Here is a 19,750-nt window from a genome sequence, read left to right on the forward strand (position 1 = left end):
GGTCCGGTCGGGTCGGGGGAAGGTTTGGCCGCTGTGCCTCAGCGTTAGGGCGGGCTGAGGGGTGGTGGTGGGTTCCCCTCCTCTTCTTCGTCCTCCCCTTGGCGGCCGAGGGCATCCTCCGCCCGCGGGCTCGCTGTGGGCAGAGGGGGGGCTGGTTCGTGTGTCCCCCCCCCCCGCTTCTCCTCAGCCGGGGCTCGTCCCTCCGCCTTCGGCCCACGGGGGCTCCTCTGAGGGAGTCTTAGGCAGCAGACTACCTAGAGCTTCCCTCCCGAGGCCGGGTGTTGGCAGGTGAAACCCCTTTTTTTGTGAGCAGCTGTGTCGGAGCGGGAGGGAGGGTGTTACTGGGGCTCGGAGGGGGGAGACATGGTTAGACTGTCTGGTACTTCGCTATCAGGAGCTTGCTCCTTGCTTTGTTACCTCACGGTGGTACAGAGTCAGTATTAAGTGCAACTTTTTTGCTTTTTTTAATTGGGTAGTACTGATAATTCTTGAAGGTTTTGCGGTTTACTGTTGAAAGAGACATTGGTAACTGATTAGGTTTACTGTAGTCATGTCAGGATCAGCCCCAGAGGAGCCTCAGACCTCTATTCCTCAAAGCACAGCTAGTGTTCCTGATCCTGCTCCGGTTGCTGTTGGACCTGGAGGCTCAAGTGAAGTTTCCTTTGGTGAGCAAAATCTTAGCTTCACCACCACGGACGTCAGCCTGGTGGAGATGATGGAAATTGAGTATACCCAGCTGCAGCACATACTTTACTCACATGTGGAGGCACAAGCTAGTGAAGGTGAAGTGGAAGCTAGGCTCAATTCTTTCTCCTTGCCTGGTAATTCTGCAGACCCCCCTCTGCACCAAACCTCATTGTACACCAGTCAGGAGGGGAGTTCATCAAACTGCTCTAGGAACCAGTCAGTTTACCCAGTTACCTGTCAGTCAGGGTTACCTTCTGACAGCAGTTCGCTAAGTTCAAACCCACATTTGGGCTACACTGACTTTCAGGAGCTCAGAATGATGTTACTTAGCGAGTCTAACCTCCCTTTGAACCAAACAGATAAAACGCCTAACAGTAGCTCTGTAGAAGTCCCAGGACACAGTTTAGTAAAAGTTAAATATGGTGAAAATTTTGCTGGGATGAATAAAGAAAACATACTTGTTGAAAATTCGGCACTGGCACCAGAGCCTAGATCTAAATCTGCAGTCAGAGTTCGGTTGGAAGACAGATTCAACAGCATCCAGACAGAAAACCCCAGATGTCAAGAACCCCAAGAATCTGGAGTAACTCTTAACAAGTGTGTTGCAATTAATTTTAGTTTATATTGTTAAATTATGTATCATCGTATAGTTCAAAACTGATTTTCTAAAGGAAACCTCAGAACAGTACTTTTTTTAATAGGTCAGAATGAGGGGTTGGGCTTTTTTTTGAACATGGCTGCAACTCCACTGACCTCAGATTAGGCCCTTCTGTATAGTGCATAAATGGTACAGCATGTAGTTAAAAAATTAATTACTTTACAACTTTATTCTTGATATCATGATGTAAATAAAGGTGAGAGAAGAACATTACCTAGTTTTAACATGCAACTTGCTAAAGGCAAAGTAGACTTTTGATTGATCATAATAAAATATTAAGAGCAATTGATTACTGTTATAATGTGGAGGCCTGAGTATGGGGCAAACTTTGAGCAAAAATACTGTTTTACAGTCCAGCCCTGTAACTATTAGCATGCTGATAAAACATTTTATTGAGGCGTAAAGCTGAACTGTTACTGCACAGAATAAAATGCCTTCTTAGCTGATTTTTTTTTTGTCCCTGAAGTAGGCAATATGGCAATAACAGTGATTTCCATTTACAGTAAACGAAAGTGGTTTCTTGGTGATAATTACTAGAATTACGTGTAGCTGTAAATTTTTCTGCACTCATTTTCAAGTATTCAGTCTGGTATGTTTTCTGTGTTGTTTTTTTGTTGTTTTTGTTTGTTTCTTTGTTTGTTTTTTAAGTTTAGTAACGTTGATTCGACAGCCGTCAGAACTGATAGGTGTTCCTCTTCATCAGCAAGCAAACAAGTGTGCTGCATTAGGGAAAAATAAGACTGCACCTGCCCCGCCTTCTTTACAGTTCACATACCCGTTATTTACTATGAATGCATGTTCTACTGCTGGAAGTGCTAATCCTTCACAGGCACAGGTAGATAATGTATTCACCGCTAGTTGTACTCGGCTAATTTCAAATGCTAATAATGTTCACCTCTTAGGTGTAGTATAATTTTAAAGGTTTGCATTGAAGCGTGACTTGGTTTGAGTGGGGATGATCAGAATGATCTGTAATGCAATTTATTCTTAATCTTTAAGACCATCAAAAATACGCAAATCAGTTGTGTGGCATTTGTAATAATGTGCAGGTAATAATCCAGGTAATGATCAGTAGGCCATTGGATTTCTTACTAGAAAGTTTTTTTTCGTTGAGTTTTTCAGTGTATCATCAGCTTCATCTATGCAAGACAAGAAGGAGATACTTAGTACCATTTTCTGTGGTTCCTTTTTTCCTAATTAATTTTGATGAAGAAGATCCCCTTCCCCCCCCCGCCCCAGACTTGCAGTAACCTCTGAAGCAAGAGTGATAGCATGGCACTTGGAAATGTTAGAGGTATCCCCAAAAGATTCATCAGTCTGTCAAAATCCCATGGTTGTGCACAGAAGTAATTGGGATTTATTGTGATACAGCACATTGAATCACAGGGCTAAAACTTAAGAAGTTAACATGAAGATACCAAAATAGTCTCTTTTTTTTATGTATATAGTCCTCTAAGTATTTCCTTTTTGGTTTTCACAGACCTCCGGAACATCTTGCACTGTTTTGGAAGCTGCCAAACATCAAGACCTTGGGATACCCAAGACATTGTCTTTCTGTTATCAGGAAATTGAATCCACAAAACAGACAGTAGATGCTATGAATAAAGCTTTGCCTGAGGAAGTTTGGATTAAAGTTGGAGGTAAACCTTTTATCTTCTTTACTTAGCTTTCTCTTGGCCTTCAAATCCTACAATTTTTTTCTGAATTTGTGTGTTTTCTAGAATGAATATAATTTTAGTGAATCATATGAGGTGTGTTTTTTATGTCTGAGATACGGGACTAGATTTCTTCAAAAACGTTCAACACATGAGTTTAGCTGTACTTTCAAAATTGTTTAGCACTTCTAGCTTGAAATGAGAAAACCTGAGGTTGCAAACTATCTTTGAAAATGTGGGCTTAGAGTAAGAACTGGTTTCTACGCTTTTTGACCCCAAAGTTGATATAGCAGATCCAGTCAGTATCAAACTGAAGAACATTTTAAAGGGCTCCCTCAAATGCTTATCAAAAGGCAGGCATGATCTCAATGGGTTCTCTGAGAAAATAGAAGCTAGATGGATTTTGTAACAGCCAACAGTGCCTTAGGGCTTCCGAAGGACACGCATTGCTATGGTTGGCAATAAAGCTTCAAAGATTATTCCACATAAAGAAAGCAACAAAAAAAAATTTTCCATGATCAGTATTTGCAGTGATTAGTGGGAGGTTATGAATAGGTTCTTCTTTTCTTCTTTGTTTTTCCAAGAAGATACCTTATGCAAGCAAGCGATAAGCAGAAGAAGTTGCAGCCGAATAAGCCCATTGGATCCAAACACAGATCGCAAACCTCTTGGTGAAATTCAAAATATGCGTGATGATAGCCAGAGTACTGCATCTGCCCAGGGTCGCTGGCAGTCAGCACAGTCAAATTCAAGTATGCAGGTGCAAAGTGGTACACAGGATGGAATCGCTCAGCGAAGAGAAAGACATAACCGCATGGAGAGAGACAGAAGGTAATTTCTATGAAGAGGGGCAGTACAAAGCTTTTGAAGCCTAAAATACTGATACTGTAATGCTCCTGTCATTATCCAGAGTAAAATGCATATTTGACATATTTTGTTTTACCTACAAGAAAAAGCAATCCAGGTGGTGAGGGTTTGGTGTTTGTTAGAGGCAAAAAATATGTATGTTTCATTGTGGTCATCTTTGTTGTTTTTTTACTCTATAAACAAACAAAAAGAGATTTCAAAACATGTAACTAATTCTATAAAGATAAGGTAACTTGTGTATAACATGAACAATATACAAATACAAAACTTGTAGCAAACAAAAAGAAGTCCCCAAAGTCCATGGCTTGTAGTGCATGTGAGTAGGCTTCCTTTTAAAATGTTTTTTCCTTCCTTTTCACCCACCGGTTGAGATGATGACCTTTTGTATTTGCCTCTAGGCGCAGAATCCGGATTTGTTGTGATGAGCTGAATCTTCTGGTTCCATTCTGTACTGTTGATACTGATAAGGCAACAACTTTACAATGGACAACTGCATTTCTGAAGTACATTCGGGAAAGGCATGGTGATTCTCTGAAACAGGTTTTAAATCTAATTTCACTTTTATTCTTGATAAAAATGTGAAATGTTTTAAAGCTATCATAACATAGCTAAAAGTATATGGAATGCTTCTGCGTGATGCTGTTTGTGAAGGACCACTGTACCATTGGACCTTCCTTTAAATTTATTCATTTTTTTTTAATAGCTGGTTCAGTTCAGTAATATGAAATTGTAGGCTGTCCTCAGTCAGGGTTTTCAAATCAGATTTTAATCTTTTTTTTTTTTTGTTAGTATCAAGGTCAGAAATTGGGCTATGTGGACAATGTAGAATTGCTGCCGCCTTCAATCATTCCTCCCTTTAGCCTTAATTTTCTCTATTTCCCACCTGTTTCACAGAGTTGTCTTCTAGTTAGTTTTCATGAACTGGTAGTTAAGTGATGGGATTGACAGATACCTGCCCACACTATCTCAAAGTGCATGAGAGTAGTAAAGGGTTGTGTGCCCTATAAGCAGCTCCTGTGCTACCACACCAGTGATTGCAGCCCCAGAGTAATTCTGGCTGTGCTAAGTATTTTAAGATAGTAGATGGAATGTGTATAGGAAAACCTGCTTGTCTAGATACTGGTATGGCCCCTCAGCACTTCCTGTTAAAGGTTTGGGGTTTTTTCTCCCCAAGGCACTAGTGAAACAAAAACATACATCTTGAGTAAATATCTACATTAAACATAATTGTTATTTGTTTTTTGTATTTTGATTTTTAGGAATTTGAGAGTGTGTTCTGTGGTAAAACAGGCAGGAGACTAAAAATAGCAAGATCAGACTCATTTGTAACATGCCCAGTGCAGGAAAACACGCATGGCTATGGAGACCAAGTAGTCTGAACTGAACACCTTGAATTGTATGACAAGTGTGGCTAACAATGGCCCAAACTATTTTATTTTCTCCGTTTACATGCTGAATATGATTTGCAAAATATAACTTGTAAAAATATATAAATAGACCTTTAAAGAAAACATTCTTTATTCAAAATGGAAATGAAAGTTAACTACCAGCAATACAAATCAGTGCTCTGTTGAAGTGGCTTTGGGACCAGAAGCTACAAGAAAATGTCATGACAGCTAAGTACTTTTTCCCCTTTAGTTATAAAAAATCTGTTCTTTTTCTGTTTGTCATTCTGCTTTGGTTTTTTTTTTTTTGTGCTGTTTTTGTTTGTTTCCAAAGATGATCCAGTACAGTTAGGAATAGTTGTAGAACATCAGTCTGTCCTGTTACTTTAATGACTAGATGCAAATGTACTCTTCAAGTGTAAAAAGAAATTACAGTTACCATATTATAATGCCCATTTTTTCCATTAAAAATTTAAAGGTTATATTGGTTAATTGAGTAAGTGCATAGTTTCTAAACTGTGCTGATACTATGTTTACATTTGCTATACATATTTTAACATACTTGGCCCCAAAGAGGAATACTATGGTGTTAGCACTTTTTTTTAAATACAGTACTATTGTTACTGCCTAGCACACAACTGTCCAACAGGTTCTTGTATTGTTACTTCAGTCTAAGACTGGCATATTGTAAACAGATTATTTAAATACACAAACTATTTTCCTATTTAAAGATAAATATGACTCCTTTGTTCATAGGCTTTAGCATATAGGGCAGAAATAGAATAGTGTGTGAGCTGAGAATGGTTTTAATAATTTTTTAAAATAGATGATGCTAGCAGGTTTTAAAGTATAAAAAGGTCTCCCAAAATAAATACTGTTTTAAATCACGGATATGGACAATTTTGCAGCAATTTATTTCCAAACAACCCTAGTACAACCAGTTCTGGAAAATGGAGTTCAGCTGAGTTAATTTGATGTGTATAATGACACTTACGACATCACAAAGAAAAGGTTAAAAAAAAAATCTCCTTTTATTTTTACAACAGTTCATACAGGTGTTTTTGGCTGGACTTTAGAAGAGCATCCTTTCTTATTTGGGGTTTCATTAACAATTACTGTGCAAATAGCTTAAGTAGAGGTTGTGAAAATGCTGTTACTTAATTTCCTTTATTATCATATGGAAATATACAAAAATTCTCCCCTGTATATTAAAATATATACATTACACCTTTTGCAGAATTTGATTGCAAGAGGATTACTATTTACTAGTCTTGGCAAATATTTGAGGTGCAATCTGAAAATTGGTAACTGACAGCATTGTACATAAGCTATGGTCTTTTCTTAGGCCAGAATCTTAAGTAAAGTACAGGATATTTAAATGCCTAATTTCCACTGATGGAAGTAGCAGTTAGGTGCCTGAATATCTTAACATATAGCTTAGTGCACAAACCTGCGTAACTGAAGTCAGTGGGAGCAGCACCAAGGAATTCAACTGGCAAGACTCAAGTGTTTATACAGAAAAGTTGTGATCTTTAGTACATGGCTGGGGGGTGATGGTAAAAAGGAACAATGCTTCCTCTTGCAGGTCTCTTGAACAAAGGGAGAAAGAGGAGGTGAGGTTGTTTAGTAGTAAAAATTCTGGAAAATAATTGGGGGGAGGAGAAAATACTCATAAAGCATCTTTTAATTAAAGTTTTCATCTGATGCTTTCTTTTTGATAGAACTGTGTCAAAGTCTCCACTTAATACAACAGAAGGAACATCTGTCCATTTATCACTAGGAGGATTCTGTCTGTTCTCTTACAATGCACTGTTTATTTAAATATTCAGTCACTTCTCCACTTCTTGTACTGTTTTATGATTTTTTGGAAATTGATGCTCCAACAGCTCCCATGCAAGCCGACGTGTCACATATTCCTGGAGTTCCCTGAGCCCCAATAGCACCAGGAGTACCAGGATCCCCTGGAAGACCAGGTTCACCCTGAGCACCATCACGACCATTTTTAGTAATTCCAGGTACACCAGGTAGTCCTAAACAAGAAGGGGAAAAAGATTACATGAATTATTTCCTTCCCCCCCCCTTTTTTTTAATATATGTGTATATATGTTACCTTTAGAGTTCTTAAAATACTTTGAGTTGTCTGTACATCAGACTTGTTGTGGCCTGTTGAGTACAAGGTGTTGAATAAATTTAGCCTGAATCTGGAGTATGTGCATTGGATTTTTTAGAGTATCTTTACCTTTACTAGAATTACCTCAGTATAGTCGAAGGAGGATGTTTAGTATTGCGCTTTTGTTACCACATGTGTCTGGTTTGACTTTTGCTGACCTCTGTAGAACTGGATTCCATCTCAGTACTGCCTCAGTTAGTGTATGACTCCATGAATAACAAGAAATTTGTAACCAGAATTATTTTATGTCATCCCTGAATAGTTTGCTCAAGGCATGTCCTGGATGTGTGAGCTCACAGCTTACTTATTGTGACAACAGGAGTGCTTACAACTGTCCCACCTTAGTGGGAGGCTGTGGCCTTCAGCTGCTTCAATTCATTGCACCTCTGTAAGTCTAGTTGTAATTGAGATTCTGAGTAAGGGAAAGAGAGTAGTGAGAATGATGATAAAGAACATCTCCCTGACATTACAGATAAGGAGTTTCCTTTATACCTGTGTCCAATTTCAAAAATTTGCTCACGATGAAATACATATTTTGTTTATTGGCAAAAATAATTTCTGCTATTATGTTTCTTTTTTCCTTCAGATGCCAAAAATAACCACAAAACACTAATTTCTGTAACAGCAAGCTGCTGAAGCTTTCTGAAATACTGTACAATATGATTCTGTCTCCCTGAGGGACAGCTATATCAGGTGGCCTATAAGCCTGCATTTCTGTCTTAATTATGATAGAGGGAGAGATGGTGCCTGATCCTTTTTATTCACATAAGTGATGAAGTGCATCTACTGTTGATCTCCTCACATTTCATGAGTAGGACAAATGCTCTCAATATCTAGTATGTGAAACATAGCCTCTTTTTATGTGCTTTGGAAAAGAAAACATTTATGGATTAATGCAATTAAATTCTTCCATAAAATAAGACAACTGGGTATAAATATTCTGGGTTTATGAAAATACATGGATGCAGAGCCTGCTTTTGATGCCTGTAGCTTATGCATTGTACAGATGTAATCACAATGAGAAAAGCTGCTTTAACAGGTGAGCAAAATAAAAGAATATTCTTCCAAGTTTCTAATAGATATTCATTAATTTGCATAAATTAATATTTGAATCTTTTGATAAAGGATTCATGACTTCAGAAACTGGGATTATAGCCAGGTACAGAGCAATAACACCACTATCTTTCAAAATCATTGCACTAGGATGTTATGTTTGTTTCTGGTAAAACTAAATATTGTCCCCGATTTCCCATGTTTGATCCAGAAACATGAACTGAATGTCGGAGGACTACAGCTGGTCATCCAGGCTGTAGCTTTCCCTGAGGGCATTCTTTAAGCAGAGCACCAAAAAGACCATGTTCACCAGGAAACAGGCAGCAGGCATGATCCTTTTGCCTTAATCTGGAGCCAGAGCCCCACAAGTGTTACACACCTTTAAATGAACTGATACACTACTTGTTAATTAACTAGTTACTGCATATGAAGTACCACTGAAAAGAACAACCTTCTGACACTGGCAGCCCCGTGGGAGTAGCTACGAAGGGTTCTAACTTCCTCATCTAGAAAAGCTCCTGACCTCTCACAGCCATTAGTGGAAGAAACAAAGAACAAATGAAGAGCCTGGCTGTCCCAGCAGGCTTTTCCCAGAAACATTCTCCAAACCGTTCAGGACTAGACAGGAGTGCTGTGAAGAGGGGATGTGCTGAGTTCTGCTGTTCAAACTCTGCACCCGCTGTACCCACAGGAAGACAACCCTAATGTAACGATTACAACAAAAAAGTGATTATAACATACTGCCAACATTAAGCTGAGCTGTCCCTCTTAAACCTTTACTTTTTTAGTCATGGTTTATTGAATTATTTGCACAGCCTTACCTTGAAGTCCTTGATCACCATCAGGCCCATCGATACCTTGACCAACAGGTCCTTTATCTCCCTTTTCGCCAGTGTCACCTTAAATCATAAACAGACAATTTCAACAATGAGTTGTGCACTGCAGCTGGATCCAAGGACAGGAAGGAGAAAGATCAAGAGAAGCTCAACATCCTCAGGACATTCCTAGGATCTTTGCTTACACTGCATCCCTAAAGATGCAAAACTGCCCTCCAGAACTCCCACCTGCTGCCCAAGGCCTGATCTTTTCTCCTCCACCACTGCAATTAGTACAAGTTTGCAATTTATTTCAGTGGGAACAAAGAGGACCAGGTTGGATTAGTCTTACGTACCTCTGGGACCAGGATCACCAAGTTCTCCTGTTGGCCCTCTGTATCCAGGGGGACCACGAGGACCAGGATGCCCAACACTTCCCATAGCTCCAGGAGGACCTGGGGGACCAGCTGGGCCAGGACGACCCGTCATTCCAGGAGACAAGGGCTTTCTCAGATTAGCAGCTAACTGTGCAATTTGATCTGAAAAGAACAATTAAAACCCACACATTCACCATTTTCACTCTTTGCTTGGCTATTTGTTGTCTGCCACCAAGCATGGAGTGGTTGAAAACTCTGTCTGACAGTAAAGCAGAACTGCATGCTTGGGCAGATCCTGCTCCCTGCTGCTCCTACACACTTAACTGCTTCTGGTAGAGGAAACATGGTCCTCTCAGCTCATCTGTGGATTTTTTTTTTTTTTTTTTTTTTAACATCTCCACAGAGGGAGATTTTGGTCAGAAATCTGCAGGTTTTTAAGCCGTTGATATCTCCTGTTTCCCAAACTACTTTAAAAGATGTCAAGTAGTCTAGAAATTGATACTTAGATAATCAAAACAAGTTTTCAGAGTTTAACTTCATCCCAAATGGCAAACATAACCTCTAAATACAGAGCAGTAGCCTCAAAGAAAGAAGAACACTCCTTGGGAGCGGGTGCCTGCCCCGAGCCCTGCTCCATGGCAATGGGGTGTGCCGTGGAGAGGAGAGAAGGTGGGAGCTGAAGTTCAAAATGACACAGGTCAGGGCAGACACTTCTACCAGCCAGCTCTTGCCAGCGTGCGTGCATGAGACTTGGGTCAAAGCTGCTTTCAGCACACTTGGTATGTTGCCATGATGAATCATATAAAAATACTAATTTTAGAAAAATGAAAGACATCTCAGACAACGAGGTGATCTCCTGAATAATTTCCTTACATTAAAGGACAATATATTTTTTCTTATTAAGACAGAAAAATAAGAAATCTCAGGAGCCATCTTATGTTCAGAATCTACTCATCTTCAGCTAAATATGGTAATTAAAGTCAGCTTTCTCTCAGTAATACTCACCATTTATCATTTCCCCACAGAGTTCTCTTATATGTTGTTCACTGGCCTCTTTGCCCTGCAATTTACAGAAGAATCTGTCCTTATACAAAGCACATTATCGATAATCATCCCTGACAGAAGCTTCAGGACACAAAACATTTCCAGCAGCTCAGTAAGCAGCGTAAGATCCCACATGAAGAGGAGTAGAGAGGAGTGGCTTTTTTTCCCCTCTTCAAAAGATGACGGCTTCAGTTCAGAAGCTCTTTCATACTAATGGCAGAGAGCAATTTTAATGTTAAGCCAGATACTTAATCTGGAGTTTATTTGGCCTTTCCTGAATGATGAAACATCAGCTCTGGACCAAGACAGAGGTCTAACATTTGAAGTGATGAATAGGAGCTGTATTTTTAAATGACCGACTTCTAACTCGCTTTTGTAATAAGAACAGGGACTTACACCCCATTCCAATAGATGCAGATCATCTGTTCGTGTATCATTGTGAGAGAAGATTAATTCTCCCAGGCATGCATTCTGGGGGACTTTAATTCTGAAGCTTGCAAACTGTTAAAACTTTTTGCACTGGTAAACTCTTGATGCAAGACTGTTAGCTTACATACACTGTTACCTACTTTTGCCTGCTCAAACGCAGCACCTGATTTTCTGAATACACATCTAAAATCCACGATTCATTTAGTCACTTGACTGTGCCCCAGAAGCAGATAATACTTACAGGTGGCCCAGGTTTTCCCGTGATGCCAGGAATGCCTTGCTCTCCCTGATGGCCCATGGGCCCTGGATGTCCTGGGATCCCTGGTGCTCCCGCTGTCCCATTAGGTCCTTGGACACCTTTTGGACCAAGTTCTCCTCTTTTTCCTGGCTGTAATAAAGCAAAAAAACCCAACAAAACCCACTTAAAACAGAAGACATGGGCCATTCTTTTCTCATGGGGATTAGTTAAGCCTTTCTTCAGGTTTCCCTCACTAGTGTGGCTGACCATATGCATTTCTTATATTGTATGGGTGATTTTACATACATAGGTCATGATAATAGGAGTCCTTGCTGCAGCAAAATTATCACATTTGAATGTTTTGAATGCCACAAAAAAAATTGTCATTGTCATAGATTTTATAGCATGACCATGAAGGAAACATGCTTCTAGGAAACGATGCCAGAACATAGTTTACAGAGATATGTCATCAAAAGATGCGATAAGCATGTTTACTCCCCAACTTTTCGGGGCATGAGCCCACAATATCTAACACATACCTCTCCTTTTTGGCCGGGGGGACCAAAGGGACCCTGTTAGAAAGAAAAGAGAAATAAGAAAGCATGATCCATTCAGAAAATGCAGATCTCTAGTCAAATCTCCTAAGCTCCGGGAAGCCGCGATGACATGTACGTGGGCTTTTCTAGCAAAGGGGCCAGGAATGATTAAAAGGATGCTGGAGACCAGATTCAGCCCTGGCACAACAGGGAGAGGACTCTGATGCCAAGACTTGCCCCGGGTACCAATGCTGAACGCAGGTCCAGGCAACCTGGCTGCTTCTTGAGATGGACCAAACCCCCCCAGACAGAGCAATGTCGACCGCTCTGAGGAGCAAAATAACAAATAAGTGCTGATACACCACAGTTCTGCCAAGGCCACACCGGCTATCCAGTGCTTCCTGAAGACAAGAGCTGATGCACACCGTGAATTCGGTGGCGGAAAGGCTTGCGTTGCCTTCTTTTCGCAGCTAGCAGGGTTGGAGCTCTTGGACGGTTAATTCTGACAGACCACATTAGTTCTTGATACGTGGTTCTCTAGACCCATCTGTTATTTGAGGAGTCAAGTCTACTGAATTTAAGGACACCTACCAGTTCTCCTTTGTCACCTGGGAGGCCATCTGCTCCAGCAATGCCCTGAAAGTGAGATACCAGAATTAACACTGCACAGCAGATTTCAGGTTCCCCGGCTCTGGGTCTCATAGAAAACATGGGTTTGCAATGACAGCTAAACGTTCAGTGTCCAGTGTAACTGTGTCCTCTAGGCTTCCTCAGTAGAAAGAGTCATCTGCAGAACAGCTTCATCCCACGCTTAAACAGAAGCGATCCATCACTTGGTGAGGACCATCCCTCTCCACTCTGTCTGGGGACTGTAAGAGTGGCTAAAGCTCTGGTGACATTAATTTTACTAGCCACGACAAGGATCATCAATTTGCTGATCACCTCCGTTAAGCCAACAGCAGTGTATGCAATTCCAGCATCGCTGCAATCTGCCGTCACTGGCCGCACAGGCAGCGCTTCCTGTGCCGAACGCTCTGCAGCAGATCTGGCTTATTGTACGGCAATTAGAACAGATAATGAACATCGTTATGGTGACTCTATGGCTTTAGAGAGGAAGTTATTTCAAGACAAACGGAGATTAGGTTGATCTTTCCCTTAGCAACAAAACAGAGACCACGCAGACACTGACAAGGGTAAACAAAATAAGCAACGCTTGCTGGAAAAGCACTCGTTTTCTGCAAAAACACAGTCATGCATTAATCAAAGTCATATATTTGATGAAAACTGGCTCAAAAGCTCATTGCTGAGATTAATCCAACTATGGAAGTTAAGCAGCAAAAAGTAAAAGATTAAATTAGTCTATTAGTGTGCTAAGCTTTGAGGCTAGCACAAATCCTCTTCATCAGGCATATCAAGTTCAGTGAAAAGCTGTGCTTCTAAACTTAACTCAGGAGGAATATGATGTGAGGAGCTCATATATGGCACGCCTCGTGGTTACAAAATACACAGCAAGAGCGTAGCATTTTTATCACAGCATTTTCATGTGTCTCCATTAGAACAGACTACATCTCTTTTACCAACACAGAAAAAACGGGACCAAAGAGGGTTTTGCCGGTGCTTGCTCCAGAATATTTTCATTTGATGGAGGAAAAGCAGTTTGTGCTGTCAAAGCCTGCACCTATGGTACAGTTTAAATGCCTCTGCTGACTACAGCATGAAAGTTTTCACTTACCTGGTTACCTTTGGGACCAGGAACACCAGTAGGACCCTGAGAATATGTAAAAGAAAGAAGGCAAATGAGCTCAAACTGTTATTTTTCTGTGAATTCCTGGTGCGGTCAGACATCCACTCACTCAGCAAGGGGTTGGGAATTAGTCTCCCAACTGCCAAGTAGGAGGGTCCAAATCTCATTCATACTTCTTAGAAATAAGAAGAGATTTTAAGCATCCTTGCTAGCTTTGTAGCACTCTCTACAGTCACCGGTTTGTGTTGTAGGACAGTTTCTCAAACCTCTTGCCATGCCAGAGGCAGCAGAGAGCAGCTGCCAGACCAGGCAGGACCTCCCAGTTCAAGCCTGGTCGTCTTCTGCCCACCAAGTCCTCATCCAACAGGACCAGAGAGACTTTCTTGACATGGCTCAGTGATGTGCTGCTCCCCACCTGCCTGGCACGGTTATCTACACTGGCCTTTTTCATACCATCCTCCTCAATTTCCTAAATAAAGCTAAAATAAATTCTGTGCTTTTAATCCTAGTCTTTTAAAACTGTTTCACAAAAGTCATCTTTCACATCCATCCCAGGGGTGGGAACTCTGTTTTGCTTCTGCCCCTCTGCTTTTCATTATTGTCATCTCACTATCATGACCGAAACAGCAATTTTACAAATTCACAAATTAAAGGGCGAGGTCCAGGATGAAACTTATGGGCAATTGATCTCTGCCTTTCACACCTGAATATGTGAGAAGGAGACTGAATTTACTCATGGTGTAAAATGGACAAGAACATTATTGTACCGCAAGGGCAAAAAGTCAGGATGGTTTTTCAAGGCTTTATTAGACTGTCAGTTTTTCTGGGGATTTAAAGTTAGGTGCTCCTGACTTTGAGATTCACAGAACAACACAGCCACAGCAATAAAATACATTTAGACAATAAACTGATTGTCACCCTAGGAATAAGTCAGACAACTTGAGAAATCCTTCCAACTTTATCTACCTGGCATTCACAGAGAAGACATGAGATATTTTCAGCCCTGTTTGTGACTTTGGCAGAGCCAACAAGGAGTTCTGGAGAACCCCAGATTTTTTTCTCTACATGGGAAATTCAACCATTATACCCTTCAAACAGGACTTCTACAGCACATTCATCAGTCTGGCATCTGCAAGCTGATCTTTGTTTAATAACCAGATCTGGAGATGGCTCAGCTGAACAAATCTTCAAGGAAGACAAACACATGTCATTTTGCTCAAGTCAAACACTGAGTAAGTTAAAAAAAGGGGCGGGGGGGGATTTCTATTAAAGAAAAAATAATTCTCAGTAAAACAGACAATGGAATGTGGAAATGCAAGAATGGCTACAGCTATTTATAACTCCCATTTTATGTTTGCCAATGGCAAAGGCAATATATTCTTTTCTGAACGTTATTATCTAGATTTATACCTCTGACTTCACAGAGTCCCAAAGCTCCATAAAAGTTTATGGCAATAAAACACAGCTTAGTCAACAAAGACTCTGTCCTGCGAGGAATGCTCCCTTAAAGAAAAGCTTAGCCAAAAAGACTTTGATTCAAAACTGTAATTTCCAGCAGCAGTAATTCCCAGCATGCAGCAGGAACAAGTGACAGGACTTTAGGGTCACCAGCTTGATGTCCACCAGCCATCCTCACGTTTGTATCACCCTATCAGTTAAACACAACCAACATTTTTGGTTAAGCATCTGGTGATGCCAGTATGGAGCTGAGAGAGACATTGCCCCAGGCAGCTGCTGGCATCCAGAATCCTCAGGAATTTGATCATAATAAATATGCTTAGGAAAAATATTTGCCTATTGCTACCTCAAGTCAAATCCTTTCCCTCCCCAATATCCTACTCCAACAAGATGGTTTATATATCATCTCAATGCTATTTTATATCTTACAGTCAAATGCACTAATCCTCTTGTATTTTTAATGCCAGCAAATACACTTACTGATATGCTGGTTTATATTCCTGGCCACAGTCAGTCCAAGGACTGTGAAAAAGCGTATCAGTACCTCTTAACTCAGGCTTGCAGGAATTTTTTTTTTTTTTTTCCAAAGAAAAAAAAGCCACAGTTGATTTCAGAAGAGCGTGATGGGTTAGCTGCAGCTGGGACGGTGTAATTGGATTGATCCTGTACTTGCATTTCTTCTCTTTATACACATCAGGACCAGCAGGCTGGGTTGGCAGTAAAGCAAACCCAGGGCAGTATCTGCTGTGCTCTTTGTCCGCCCCCCGGCAGATGCCATCACCCCCAGCAGCAAAGGCTGTTTGTTTAAGCTATAAGGACACGGTCTGAAGTTTTAGGGTCTTCCCAGCCCTAATCTTGTGCCTAGTAACAAGTGTGGAAATTCGCAGGGCTGATTGCTGGCGCAGCCCTCGCTGCTGCCTGCACAGAGAAGGACTGTGGGCACACGTGGCTGTCACCGACACCAGTGGGACTGGGTGGGCAGATGGAAGTTACTCTGAGTACCAGTTGCATACATGGAGGTGGAAAGTCTCCAGCACTACCCAAACCTGCTACAGCACGCTTTCCTGGGGAAAGCTGTTAACGAGCTGTGGTGTTAAGAAACAATCAACAATTACATCTTAGAGTAACTACACTTAACTTCAGAGCCAAAAAAAAACCCCTTTTTTTTTTTTTTTTTTTTTTTTTGCTTGAAGCATAACATTTTCCCTCCCTCTGCTTGGAGCAGCTCTCTGGATACCAGGCTGCTCTGTGCAGGGGCCTCTTCCCCTCTGAACATACATTTTTCACCGCAGCAAAGCCCTGACTGCAGTCAGAACCCCACAGCTCCACAATAACCCTCCTGTTTCACACTTCCAGGCTCACAGTCCCTCCAAGAGGCTTTTTTAAACCTGCCTGGAACCAGCACAGAAGGGCCATTGTGAAACCCCCGTGGTGCCGCTGCGATTGCTTACACAGAAACTTCACCTTAAAGCTGGAGCCGAGGGACCCGGCGAACACATGGCTACTGTTCTCTTGCAAGCCCTGAGCAAATGTCGTTCACTTTGCCCTGCTGGCTTCTTTTAAATGAGAATGAATTCATTTAAATAAAAAGTTGCATTTATTCTGAGGTGTGGGGCCCAGGTGTGTTGCTGTTCGAAAAGAAAATCACTGAGCAAACTGTAATTTAAAAAATCCAGAGAACCTAATCAAGCATCTGAGTATCAAAAATGCATGAATCAGCCCTCCTGTGCTCATGGGAAGCAAGATTTTGGTGAAATCAGCATACAGAGCAGGGAAAAAACCCAAACCAATCATCTATTCTGGCCAGGATAGGATCCCAAAGTCTCTTTTAAACAATCCACCCTGTCTAAAAATAGTGGGAGTTCCTGAACTGAAACAGAAACAAGGACAGGAACAGAAGAGACAGGATGCACGAATCCTGCTACCTGCCGTAGGGTCCGTCTTGAGCACGCAGCAGCCTCAGAGGGTGGACTGGGACACCCAATGCACCCACCTTCTACCAAGCCTGCCTGTGTTTGCTGCGCTGACATCAGCCACACCGTGTTAAGGGGCCCCGTTCCACTCTGATTTCACATCTCCCAAACAGGAATTAGTTACAGATGTCTTCTCCTTACCCTGTCACCTAACTCTCCACGAATTCCAGTCGGACCAGGAAGGCCAGGTTCACCACTGGCACCTTTGGGACCCTGTTAGGAGAACAAAAAAGAAAAAACAAGCTACAGCTTACAGTGCCAGGAAACCCTGCCTGTCCTGACACCCCCAAAGTTCACCAGACTCCATAACATGTTCAAAAAGGCCATTTGTCTTAGATCTCCTCTCTCCTTTTTCCCCCAGTACCATACAGGCTGAGGGTGTCCAGATCGAGGAGAAATTAAGGTGTCTTTACGTAGGTCGAACTCAAACCCTTCTTTTGCAAACAGATACTAAATATAAATTGTTTCAGCAGGCAGCTTATCTGGCCTTGTGCTCTTTCTACTGTACTGTGTTAATAAAGGTGTCAAACGGAAAGATGCTTCTTCCTATCACTTCTTGCCCTCATGCAATTGGCCTTGCCAGCGGTTTGCAGAAAGCAGTGGCCTGCCAAAACACGATGCACGTTAAATTACCCTGGTCGGCATACCAACCTGGAAACCTCTGACACCAGGGACTCCCATCGGGCCTTGAAGACCAAGCGGTCCCTGAAAAGAGAAAGATAAGCTTTGGTAAGGAGAAAATTCAGGGCCAGGTATGTGACTAAATTGGCTCACTTCTAACAGAGAGAGATCACGCAGTTCTGTACCGCAGCACGCTTTGCCCGGTGGCATTGCTGATGAACCTGACGAGCCACTGTAAAGCGGTGCTCGGTGGTTACTGAGCTTTGTTAATATTATTAACAGAAATGCTTATTTCTGTATATTGATGCTTAAGAACATACCATACTCATGAGCAGTAAAGATCAATGACAGCAAAAAGTGGTAGCATGATAGCGCATAGACAACATACATTAAAGGGGATCTGCTTTCCCTATATTATGCTTTTAATTGATCCAATTCTGCAAGAAACTACTGTAAAACGTGCTGCACACACTTGAAAATGAGAAATGGCAATTGCATCCACTTGCTTGGACGTACGCGGTGCCAGCAATATAGAAAAAGGCAGTGTCTTACACTGTTAGTGCGGGTGCTTTTAAGAGTCTGGCTCACTAGACAGGACATGAACATTACCGTTAGGAGTCTCTATTGCTTTCTATTGAGAAAAATGCGATAAAGATCTCGGGTGAAAAAAACCCTACTAATTTAGGCATCTAAATCCCATTTTGTAAAGCGCTTTCTTGAAACAGATGCCTTAGGCAAACTTCTGTCACAAGGTGGGACTTCAGCTTTGTCTCCTTTCACAGCCGGCTCTGCAGGGTGTAGCGTTAAGGGACACAAATAAAGTTCAAACTGGCCGCCCCAGGCAGAGGATCAGTCAGCACAGACTGTCCAATGTACCAAGACACCAGCTGTCTACTGGATTGCAGTGCAGGTGTGCCCTGTGTTAAAATGGCACCTGTATTTTTTCCTGTAGTATTTTTTCCCTAATTGTTAGCCCTACAAATTCTCCCTCGTATCTGAACACCCACTGTCTCCTGTAATTTTTTCTGGTTGTTAGGGAGAGGAAATCCTCGTGTGACGTGTGACTCAATGTATGATCTAAACCAGTTGCCCTTATCCCTGCCTGGCTCTGAAGATCAGCACAGCCGTAACCTTGTGCAGAAGCCAGTGTCTGCCCAAAGAAAGGAGCCAATCTGCTGAAATAAAGCAGCATCACCTTCAAAAGGCTCAGGTATTTTTGTGGTTACTGTTTCCACTCCTGTTTTCTGCTTGGAATTCAGTGAGGAACTTTGAGAGTTATAAATACAGAGGTCTAGGAAAGTTAACATTAAATTGCATCAAAAATGACTCGGCTGTGCTGGTGCCTCTAGAAGTGCTGGGACCTGATAGAACCTGACAGCCTCTGAATGGGAAGAAATGCTTGATATGCTATGCTAAATAAAGTCAGATTGTTTTGAGCCAGACAGCCTTAACACTAGACAAATCCTCCAACTCTCTTAGAATAGCCCGGGCTTAACTATAATTCATATAAATTAGGACTCTAATAACACAAATCAGAAATTAGAAACCTAGGTTAGAAAAAAATATGGGTTCAGCTGCTATTGCACCCACGTCAGAAGTCAGCACCAATGCAATTAGCTCGACTGCATTTGATTTTTGGCTATAATAATATAACAACTTCTGTGGGGCCAGCTATTTTGATGAAAAATTGCAAACATAAAGCAAACATTATTCATTTAGTTTATTTCTAAGGGTGATTTCCCTCTCCTTGGAAGTTTAAAGAGCAGCTGCTCACAAACAATAAATCATCATACAGTTCAATTTTTTCCAAGTGGCACATACCAGAAATCACGTTAGACTTGCTGTAGGCTTCTAGATTTCAAAATGAGATTAAGAGGGGAAAAAAAGAAAAGAAAAAACACCCAACAAAACCACTGGAAGGTCAGGTCCAACCACAATGGCAGCACTAGTTGGGGAATGACAAAATAAAAGGCATCCTAGCATTTTTAGTAGTGTGAACAAAATCAGGTTTTTATCACCCTGATATCATTTATTATTATT

The 19,750-nt window shown here is 41.4% G+C and overlaps 2 protein-coding genes across 8 annotated transcripts in view; one reads left to right on the forward strand and one right to left on the reverse strand.

The window, feature by feature from the left end:
- Positions 1 to 550: 550 nt before the first annotated feature.
- TCFL5 (transcription factor-like 5 (basic helix-loop-helix)) lies at positions 551 to 5,241 on the forward strand. Its single transcript, XM_010569535.1, is given in 7 exon segments — positions 551 to 1,284; positions 1,994 to 2,180; positions 2,826 to 2,985; positions 3,588 to 3,831; positions 4,266 to 4,407; positions 5,127 to 5,216; positions 5,218 to 5,241. Coding segments are annotated over 7 exon segments (1,581 nt in total).
- Positions 5,242 to 6,266: 1,025 nt separating this feature from the next.
- Positions 6,267 to 19,750, reverse strand: part of COL9A3 (collagen, type IX, alpha 3) — a 42,982-nt gene continuing 29,498 nt past the window's right edge. For all 7 annotated transcript variants that reach the window (XM_010569538.1, XM_010569540.1, XM_010569542.1 and 4 more), the window contains 10 exons: positions 17,741 to 17,794; positions 17,231 to 17,302; positions 13,647 to 13,682; positions 12,506 to 12,550; positions 11,918 to 11,950; positions 11,382 to 11,528; positions 10,673 to 10,727; positions 9,647 to 9,829; positions 9,297 to 9,374; positions 6,267 to 7,282 (listed from right to left, as the gene is read on the reverse strand). In XM_010569538.1, the coding sequence (XP_010567840.1) occupies positions 7,107 to 7,282; positions 9,297 to 9,374; positions 9,647 to 9,829; positions 10,673 to 10,727; positions 11,382 to 11,528; positions 11,918 to 11,950; positions 12,506 to 12,550; positions 13,647 to 13,682; positions 17,231 to 17,302; positions 17,741 to 17,794 (879 nt within the window). In that variant the 3' untranslated portion in view covers positions 6,267 to 7,106. The remainder of the gene's footprint in view (positions 7,283 to 9,296; positions 9,375 to 9,646; positions 9,830 to 10,672; positions 10,728 to 11,381; positions 11,529 to 11,917; positions 11,951 to 12,505; positions 12,551 to 13,646; positions 13,683 to 17,230; positions 17,303 to 17,740; positions 17,795 to 19,750) is intronic.

Source organism: Haliaeetus leucocephalus, unplaced genomic scaffold (assembly GCF_000737465.1).
Source record: "Haliaeetus leucocephalus isolate CR32 unplaced genomic scaffold, Haliaeetus_leucocephalus-4.0 Scaffold273, whole genome shotgun sequence".
Lineage (NCBI taxonomy): Eukaryota > Metazoa > Chordata > Aves > Accipitriformes > Accipitridae > Haliaeetus > Haliaeetus leucocephalus.